The 9832-nt window shown below is 39.2% G+C and overlaps 2 protein-coding genes across 2 annotated transcripts; one reads left to right on the plus strand and one right to left on the minus strand.

Annotated features, from left to right (window-relative positions):
• The first annotated feature begins 737 nt into the window (after positions 1–737).
• Positions 738–4606, plus strand: kpna7 (karyopherin alpha 7 (importin alpha 8)). Its single transcript, XM_085163781.1, has 12 exons — positions 738–874; positions 967–1110; positions 1182–1267; positions 1533–1701; positions 1892–1991; positions 2195–2277; positions 2727–2813; positions 2908–3084; positions 3265–3498; positions 3893–4075; positions 4197–4343; positions 4452–4606. Exons 1-12 carry the CDS (start codon positions 809–811, stop codon positions 4536–4538), a joined length of 1563 nt encoding a protein of 520 aa, XP_085019907.1. The 5' UTR covers positions 738–808; the 3' UTR covers positions 4539–4606.
• Positions 4607–6025: 1419 nt separating this feature from the next.
• Positions 6026–9243, minus strand: xpa (xeroderma pigmentosum, complementation group A). Its single transcript, XM_085163783.1, has 5 exons — positions 8837–9243; positions 8639–8744; positions 7949–8114; positions 7018–7135; positions 6026–6923 (listed from the first exon to the last, which is right to left on the minus strand). The coding sequence occupies exons 1-5, from the start codon at positions 9105–9107 to the stop codon at positions 6769–6771; spliced, it is 816 nt and encodes a 271-aa protein (XP_085019909.1). The 5' UTR covers positions 9108–9243; the 3' UTR covers positions 6026–6768.
• Between the last annotated feature and the right edge of the window lie 589 nt (positions 9244–9832).

The following is a 9832-nucleotide window of genomic DNA, read 5'->3' on the forward strand; positions in this document are numbered from 1 at the left end:
CTTCCTGGTCATTACAGAGGAAGACGAGACTCCATCACTGTCACTTTTTCTCTAGCTCGCTTTCTCTGTCAGTGACTTTCTTCTTTTTCACTACTTCGATCTTTTTATTTTCTCATTTTCACTGTTTAGCTCCACCTTTTTTTCTTTTTCTTTTATTCTTCATGCTAAAATAAACAACTGAATTAAAACCATCTGTTCGATAGAGACGAACTAATTAATTATACATTTAAAATCTTCTTTTTATTTAGCAGTGACTTTAACTTCTGCACAGTTCTTTTGATCAAATGCAAGCAGTTTGTCTGTTATGTTGTGCTGCCCTCTGCTGTCTAAGATTAATCCTACGCAAAAGCGTTTGCACCCCCCAAAATTTCCAGTGCGAGGAATTTAGGCTGCTAGCGTTATTTCTCATAACTGTGTACATATATATGTATTATTATGCATGTATCATGTGTATTCCAGAGTGTATTATAGATAAAATTAAAATAAAATTTACATTTAAATCTAGTAAAAGGCAGTCTGTAATGGAATTACATTTTTTGCTTTTATTTTATTGTTTTTGCGAATATTTTTAAAAGAAGCAGTTCGTTCTATTCTTGCTGTAGACTGAAAGTGACCTTGCGGGAGCCCTAAAGTTCCTTACTTAATTGAAACCTGCACAGCTGCGCTTGAATGAATCAGCACGTTTCCTCCAATAATCACATCTAACTTGATTCACCTGAGGCGGCTTTGACAAATATAATCACCCGGCGGTTGGTTTCATTGAGTTTTTGTTTCAGGAGCTTGGATTACCGTGTGCTCAAAGGCCAACATGCCCACCAAAAACGTTACCGACGAACGGCTCTCCAAATTTAAAAATAAGGGGAAAGATCCGGCAGTAAGTTGACTATGATTTCTTTCTTTCTTTATTTATTTTAGGTTGGGTTTTTTTTTTTTTTTTTATCTGAGCTACACCATCTACTCCTGTAGAAACTTCGGGAGAAAAGGATCACGGAGTGCGTGGAGTTGCGCAAAGCTCACAAGAATGAAAATTTCTTGAAAAGAAGAAATCTAACGCTGTCGTCCCTCCCGGACGAGGAGGCCCTGTCTCCAGACTACATCCCCAACGAGCTGGTAAGTTTCCAGAAACCTTTAATAACTCTACTAAAACTAGCAGAGACTCTAACAACATACCTGTAATCCAGGTGACCCACTTATCCATTGAGGACATAATTAAAGACGTGAACAGCGACTGCAGGAAGTTCCAGACCCGAGGCTGTCAAGCAGCCCGGTGAGTGTTCAGGGATGATTATGATCTGTCTGATACTGTCTTCAAATGTAACCCTTGCTTTTTGCCATCTCACAGATGATTACCAGCTCAGTCTGTCTGTAAAGAAAAACATCAATTTCAGGGATCACATGGGACCTGTGGGGAAACCGTAATGGGCGTTTATTCAATGTTAATGACACCCAAGAATTTATTGGGTACAAGTGAACTGAACAAAGTAAAGCCTGTACCTTAACTTTTTTTTTTTTTTTTTAAATCGTCTCCTCAGGAAGCTGCTTTCTCAAGAGCGTAACCCTCCTCTGAAGGAGATTATAGATGCTGGTTTGCTGTCTAACTTTGTGTCCTTCCTGTCTATGGACGATGAGCCAACTCTGCAGTTTGAAGCAGCTTGGGCTCTAACAAACATTGCCTCCGGGACCTCTTGGCATACGCAGCAGGTATTAAAGCTGTCTGATATTAATGTTATGTTGAACAGATTTCACAGTAATCTATCAACATGTTGGATATTGTCAATATTCAACATATTATAGTGACATGTCACATGTCTGCTTTGGGTTAACCTTGTAACCTCCTCAAGCCATTTTCAGAGCAGACTAAATGTGTGTGTGTGTGTGTCTCTACCCTCAGGTGGTGGAACATGGGGCTGTACCAGCTTTCATCTCTTTGCTGTCCTCGCCAATGCTCCACATTAGTGAACAGGCTGTCTGGGCTCTTGGGAACATTGCAGGTTAAATCTTAAATGCAATGTATTGTCATGTCTAGCTTTGCTCTAACAAAGGGGTGTTGAAAATGGGGAATCTGAGAGGAGTTTCAAAAAGCGCTTCAGTTGCTGAGTAACTGAGGTCTTCCCACTAAACAAAGGAATATGGAAAATAAAATCCAGTCCTCTACTTCAGTTTCATTGTTGCTTATAATGTAACTACTCCTCAGGTGATGGTGCAACTTATCGCGATATCCTGATTGAGTGCAATGTCATCCCAGCCTTGTTGTCTCGAATCTCTCCAGACACACCGGTCAGTTTTATGCAAGCTTTGTTTGTGCTTGTCGTTTTTCTCTTTTTCTGATAACTTCTAAATATTCTGGATTTGAGATTGTCATGCATTTGGTAGAGTATAGGTTTAGCTTTGCACTTTAACCACACTGCCAAATCATGACTGGTTTAAATGCATTATGCTGAAAAATATACGGTTTTAATTTGTCAAACTGAAGTTCCCACAAAGGAACTTGACTGCCTTTAAGTGGTTCTATTGTATAGTAATTCATGTTGATGGCTTTCAATGCCAATGAGTGCATCAAATTGGTCAAATGTGATGAAATAAGTTCTAATGAGGAAGAATAATACTTCAACTGCATGATTCTTCAACTAAAAGCCCCAACTAAAGTAAAACTATAGTCTTATCAGATAACTAGTAAAATGGTGAAAGAAACTTCAAGTCTAAACTGTAATTGACTCTAACGCTAGGTTGGCTATTTGCGTAACCTGACATGGACTCTGTCCAACCTGTGTCGAAACAAGAATCCATTTCCACCCTTGTCTGCAGTCCAGCAGGTAAGATCAGGAACTGCTGTATTGACACGTGATCAGACTGCACATCTTAATTCCAAATCCACCAGTTGATAAGCTACATCTTCTGCTTCTGTAGATGCTTCCTTCACTGGTCCAGCTGCTTCATCTAAGTGACAAGGACATCTTATCTGATGCATGCTGGGCAATCTCCTACCTTTCTGATGGTGACAATGACCGCATTGAAATTGTAGTGAAAACTGGTATTGTTCCTCGACTGGTGGAGCTCATGAGTCACCAGGAGCTTGGTGTCATGGTAGTGTATACACCTACTTTGAACTAAAGGGTCTGTCACTTGAGCATAAGTTAAAAATCTGACATGAGATACGAAGATTTAATACTTCCCCTCTGTCATTACTCAGTGTTGCATTTGAATATGAATGATCACTTCATATAATTTTCTTTTTTTTTTTTTCCATAAATCTTTGACAACCAGACCCCAGCTCTCCGCTCCATTGGGAACATAGTGAGTGGCTCTGACCTACAGACTCAGACTGCAATTGATGCTGGAGTTCTAAATGTCTTACCCAAGTTAATGAGGCATCCAAAGGCCAGTATTCAGAAGGAGGCAGCATGGGCCTTGTCCAACATTGCTGCAGGTCCATGCAAGCAAATCCAACAGCTGATCACCTGTGGTCTGCTTCCTCCTCTAGTACACTTACTGAGAAATGTGAGTAGCCTTCAATCTGTAGTCTGAATTTAAAGTGTAAAACTGTTTGAGTACACAACCTTTGTGTTTACTGGGTTACTTGATCCAATGTAGTTTTAATGAGCCATGACTCTGTGGATAAAGGCCACAATGAAGTGTAGGAGTTTAGTTCTTTTCAAAGTGAAGTTGTGATAAATGGTCTGAAATCAACACCGAAAGTTGGCTTTCAACTTAAACACTAGTGCCGTTCAGATTCTGAGTAAGCTAGCCGTCAGTATGTTAGGTTTTTTGTTTTGGACAATTTTCTGTATTAAAGGAAAAGTTTCACAAGTAACAATGGGCTTATCTGTTCAGCTGCAAAATATATATAAAAAAAAAAATTAAATTTTTTTTTAAATATTCTTCCTCGTCTAAGGGTGACTTCAAAACTCAGAGGGAAGCAGTTTGGGCTGTGACAAACTTGACTAGTGGGGCTACTGTGGAGCAGGTAGTCCAGTTGGTGCAGAGTGGTGCTCTGGAAGCAATCCTCAACCTACTTCAGGTCAAAGATGCTAAAGTCATTCTGGTCATATTGGATGCCATAAACAACATCTTCATGGTGAGGGCAGAAGATGTCGCAGATTATAAAATGCATTAAGTTGGATAACTGAAAATTAAAATGCAGTGAGATTTAAGTCTAAATGATACCATGTTTGGTGGGTTTGGCTGTGACTTTTCAGGCTGCAGAAAAGCTTGGTGAGATGGAGAAGCTTAGCCTGTTGATTGAAGAGCTGGGAGGACTGGACCGCATTGAGATGCTGCAGAATCATGATAATGAAATGGTGTATCAGACTGCACATAACATAATTGAGAAGTACTTTAGTGATGTAAGTCTTAGCTGTGTGGATGAACAGTTATAATGTAAGTCTTAAACTTTGTAATCTGAAGTTGGGGAACTTGTACTAATTTTTTTTTTTTTCTTCCCCTCTATCTAGAGTGACACTCATGGTGAGAAGGTTGATGCAACAGAGGAGGCATTTGTTTTTCAAAGCCCTGATGTACAGAAAGCCTTTGAATTTTAAAACTGACTATGTATGTTTTGAATTCATGTTGAAAATTTAAATAAAGGAATGATCTCAATGGTACTAAACAGTCATGGGTAACTTGGGCAAATCTCATTGCACCTGTGAACCACAGCAAACTAAAATGTTACAAAAGATTTCCAACATTTAAAATGGTTGAATCTGCAACTTCTCAAGTGTAAACTTGAATAAGGGCTGGATGTCAACAGTATTGCTGGAATTCGGGTTGCTAGTTTCACTTTACTACTTTCCTGCGCTGTAACTTCATTCTTTGTCACTCTGGGCAAATCATTAGCTTGCAGAAGACTGACAAGAAAATTGGCCTCAGTTAAAGGTGCTTTATTTCTGCCTCGAACATTTGTGGCAATCTCTGCTTTATCCCGTCCCCACCTGCTTCATCTTTACTACCACCAGTGTCTAAACTGTCAGGATCATGTCCTGCTTCCTACAGTTGGTGACTCTGAAGTTTATTAAAACTGAGCATGCATTGGCAATCCCTCCTCTATTGAAATTTAAGCATTGAAGTCTGGCTGACTATACTCTGAACTGGTAATTCAAACAGACACTCTGATGTGCAAACAGTATAGTGAAGTACACTTGCCACCCCTCACATGCACTGTTCTCCCTCCTTCCATCTGGCAGACGGTTTCGCAGCATCAAAACCGTAACGACCAGACACTGCAAGAGCTTCTTCCCCCAAGCAGTAAGAGCCCTCAACTCACTACCACCAAAGGACTGACACACACACACACACACACACACACACACACACACACACACACACACACCTACCTACCTCTACAAACTCCTTACAATACTGACCAAAGGATTCAAAAACTTCCACAAATCCACTACAAACTGGACCTGGGAACAATATGCTTATTTGAAAAATCAGTGACGTAGTTACTGAACACCTAGATTATACTATATTTTGCATCTTGCACATGTCTTTGTGTCTTGTCTACAATATCCTGACAATAACTTGAACCTGGTATTCAATACCTACTGCACAATCCACTTTGTATTGTCTCTGTCCTGTTTATCATACAGTTAGTATTGTAGTTATTAGTGCCTTTCTATCCCTTAATTTTACCGAAATGTAGCATGTTATTTATTTGTAAATCCTAGTTATCTCTTGGAGATATATTTTATATACTTTAATGCACCATGGGAGGCTTGGGGTGAAACAGCATTTTGGTATGCTGTATACTATTGTATTTTTATTGTATTATTGTATTGTATTGACAATAAAGCTCTTGAATATAATTTTCCCCTTTTCAGCCCAAGGAAAGTGCTAGGAGGAAGTAGAAGACAAAGAAGAAGTCAAAAGCATGAATTGCCAAAGCCACCTATCCTCTTCACATACCACTGAAATGTAGTCAAGATGTGGCTGCACACTGATCACGAACTACAGCTTTGCTCTGTAGAATAGCATTACAGACGACCTAGCTAACAGAAGTGACCTAAAAATAAAGCATTTTCAAAACTTTACATCTAGAGAATTTTTAATTACATCGTTACAAATAAAGAAATTTACACATTTCCTTAAAGCTAATACAAAATTACATTTATAAAAACCAAGATGTGAAAATTCACAATGGTCAGACCAGACTGAAGTTTGTGCACTGGTGCATCTGGCCAGTGCTCTTTGATAATGTCTTTATCAATTGAAAATTGATACTATACTTGGCAGACTGGCACTGGGCTGACTCCCAGAATGCCTTGAGCATAAAGCCATGATGAAAACAAAACTACAGCAGGTGAACTTCTAGTCTTAGACATCTGACAACAGCTGCAGACTTCTTTCATAACTGCCCTCCTAAGATATGACTTTTTGTATGAAGGCAGCAGCTTTGGAAAATGTCCTATTTGTCACAAGAAAGACCTACAATTTTTTACACAATATTTTACACAAAGTTTCAGTATCATGCTTTCCTTGACTTGCCAAATTTCAAATGATACAGAACAATGAAAAGCAATGTGCAAAGGTATGGCTAAAAATACAACTGAGTCAGCAATCAAGCTAAGATGTGCAACAGCCATTAAAAAAAAGAACTTACTGCTAATGTGTTGAATACAATGATGATTTTGGCCCCTATTATGTGAGCTAGGTGGAGCATTTTATTGCTATTTATTATAAATGGAAAAAATACAAATAGGAATTTGGAAATTTGTGTTCCTGTCGAAGCACCAGACATCAGTCTTTAACAGTGTTTGTGGATGTGTGTCTCTACATTTTCTCATAGCTAAGCTCATGTCCACAAGTGAGGCACGTTTTCTTGTAGAGGTCTTCCTCTTCATCTACAACCTCTTCTGGTCCGAACTCATGCTGGTGAGCGGTGGTGTTTTTGGTCCACATACTGCTCCTTACGGCTCTGCGTAGCTCTGATACACGCACAGAGACACACAGCTGATGTTTAACAATGCTCAGTGTAACCCATTTGGGAGCGGAGAATTTTGGCTCAAAGCAAACACCAACCTTTGACCTTCTTGTTGAAGCGTTTTTGTTTCTGCACCTCTCTGTTCTCCTCTCTTGTTTCTCTGGCTTCTTCTAGAGCTTCCTCTGAGCCCCACACCTCCATACACCTTTTCTCCACCTGTAATATACAAAAACCTTTTAGCAGGACCATAGACTGTACAGGTAAGATGGACACTGGCACCATGATGCCCCCCTTGGAATTGTAAAATTCTGCTTTAAAGTTGAAATTTAAGCATTTCGCTGCAGCCATCTTTGGTTTGGGGTTGAAGCTAATATCTGGAAAACCGAGGACTAGTCAGTCACACTGTAGCCAGTAAATTCTAAATGTTTAAAAGTGATTAATAAGTTATTAAACCAAGTGTGAACTAAGTTTTTTTTCATAGATCTTTTTGTAACCAAAGGAATCGCCCCCTGCTGTCCATTAGAAAGACTGCAAGTTTAAATCACTTTTACCATCTTCTTCACTTTTAGATGATGTAAAAGAGACTTTTAAATAATCTACAAAACATACACCCTAATACATTTCCTTAACATTTAGCAGTACTTTGGTTTACTCACACCTCAGCCTCTCATTTCTTGGGTAATAGTCTTTTCACATTATTTATGTTATCACAAATCTAATGACTAACGATTTTTAACACACAATGATTGAGTTAATTGGTAAGCTTGTGTCATAAAACGTGTGCATTGTAAACTCAAAACAAAACAATTATCTGCTTGTTTTTAGTGAAGATTTACGAACCAATCACTTCACATTTTTTTATATGAATAAAGTTTCACATACATTAAGCTTTTTAAGATAGAAATACTATATTTAAGTTCACAGTGAGCAGTCTAGCCACACAACACTGAATGCTAAAGAATATTAGCATAACGTGAATATAGGTTAAAAAAAAAAGTTGTATGAACTGCCCTTCACATATTTTCATACCTGCAGCTGGAGGTAGAGCTTCATATCTCCCCAACGTGGGTTATGGGGGTTTTTCTTCAGTATAAACCTGAGAGGAGGCTCCCTCTTGTCCAGGTCACAGTCCTTTAGCAGGTAGCGCTGTTTAGCCTCAGTCCTGGAGATCAGCTTGTGCTTTTCCTCATTGTCCCTGAAAAGGAAATAGGTTTAAAATAGATCTTTAGTTGTACACTATATTAAAAAAAAGTTGACAGTTATACACAAAAAAAGTTTGAGGCAACTAAATTACCAAAACATTGCACTTTAAAGCCCCTAAATACACAGACTGTGATGGACACCAGCACAAAATGTTTAGGTATCTTAATGATCAATATAAAATGCACAAGAAAATACAGTAAATGACAGCAAATCATCCTTTTTTTTTTTAAATTTCGTCATGATGAAGCCTGAGTTTAGTTTTGTTTAAAAAAAAAAAAAGGTTCAGTACATGTAACATGTAACATGAGGAGGTGTTAATTCATCCTCCAAATTCTTCCAGATCTCAGGGAGCATGACTGTAAACAGCTGTTAAACACCGGAAATCAGTGAGGCTTGCAGGTGTTTATGGTTCAAAGTTTTAAAATATAAGTCGCCAAATAAATCTAATAAATATAAACGTCATAATTGTGCACAGACTGCAGCAAACACATCAGGTGTGTGTGTGTAAGTGTATACCTGCAGTTGTCGCACACAGGCAGGTCAAAGCTGTTGCTCAGGTACGAGTCCATAAAGGGTTTCTGACATTCATCACACATCAGGTACTCTAGTTCAATCACCGGAGCTGAAAACACAACGCAGACCCACAGTGATCAAGAACAAAGGTAAATAATGTAAGTACGAGACGAGCACGTATTTGTCTAACTAAACACACACCTGGCTGATGCACCAATACCTTGATCTTCTGCTCTCCCTCTATATTTCCCTCTTCGTCGATAAAGAACCCAGCTCCAGAGTCGATGGTCTTGGAAACTTTGGCCGCTGTTGCGCCCTCCACAGCGGACAAAGGACGACTCGCAAGACGGGCTTGTCGGAGCATCAACGCCCGCTGCCGGTTCCTCTCGATTTTAGCCCGCATCGCCGGAGAAAGCTCGAGTTTGGGACTCGAAGCACCACCATCCACTGTCTCTGCCTGTGACGGATCCATGGTGGTCTCTAAACACAGCGATCACGGCAGAGCAATGAATTAAATTACTCTGCAGAACTTGCCCCGGTCTCCCTCGCTCCATGCAAAGTCTAGCACTAGATTGTTGTTACAAAACTGACAGCTGTATGCTTCCGGCTTCTTTTTCTTTTGGGTCTTTTGGTGATTTTCAAACAGCTTTCGGGGGCAATACCGCCACCTTCTGTCTGACCCCGTGTGGACAAAAGCACACCGCTATCGGACTAATAGTAACTGAATCAAAAAACGTCCACATATCTATTTATTACACTTTATAAAATAAAATATTGCATATTCATTTTGATTATTATGGCTTAGTGATTGTAAAACCAGAAATTCAATATCTCCAATGATTATTATTATTATTTTCTAAACTTAGTCAAAAAAAAGGATACAATGTATCCTTAAAAAAAAGCTCCCAATGAGCTAGAGTTTCTTAAAATGTTTCAGTTACTCTTTAGTAACAGCTATCCAGACATTTCTTCATTCAAAAGAATTGTCAGGCCTGAAACACAATCTAAACTATCTACAGCATACAGTATCTGAAAGTCATGTCTCGAAGAAACAACAGAGACCAGACCCAGGGCCTGACAGGTGCATATGGTCCTTCAGTAGCAACAGGTTTTATGGACCTGATGGTAGTTATTAGGAAAGAAGAGCTAAGCAGAGCCTACAGTCATTTGTCAAACACAGGGGAGGCACTTTTATTG

Source organism: Neolamprologus multifasciatus, chromosome 6, assembly GCF_963576455.1.
Source record: "Neolamprologus multifasciatus chromosome 6, fNeoMul1.2, whole genome shotgun sequence".
Classification (NCBI taxonomy): domain Eukaryota; kingdom Metazoa; phylum Chordata; class Actinopteri; order Cichliformes; family Cichlidae; genus Neolamprologus; species Neolamprologus multifasciatus.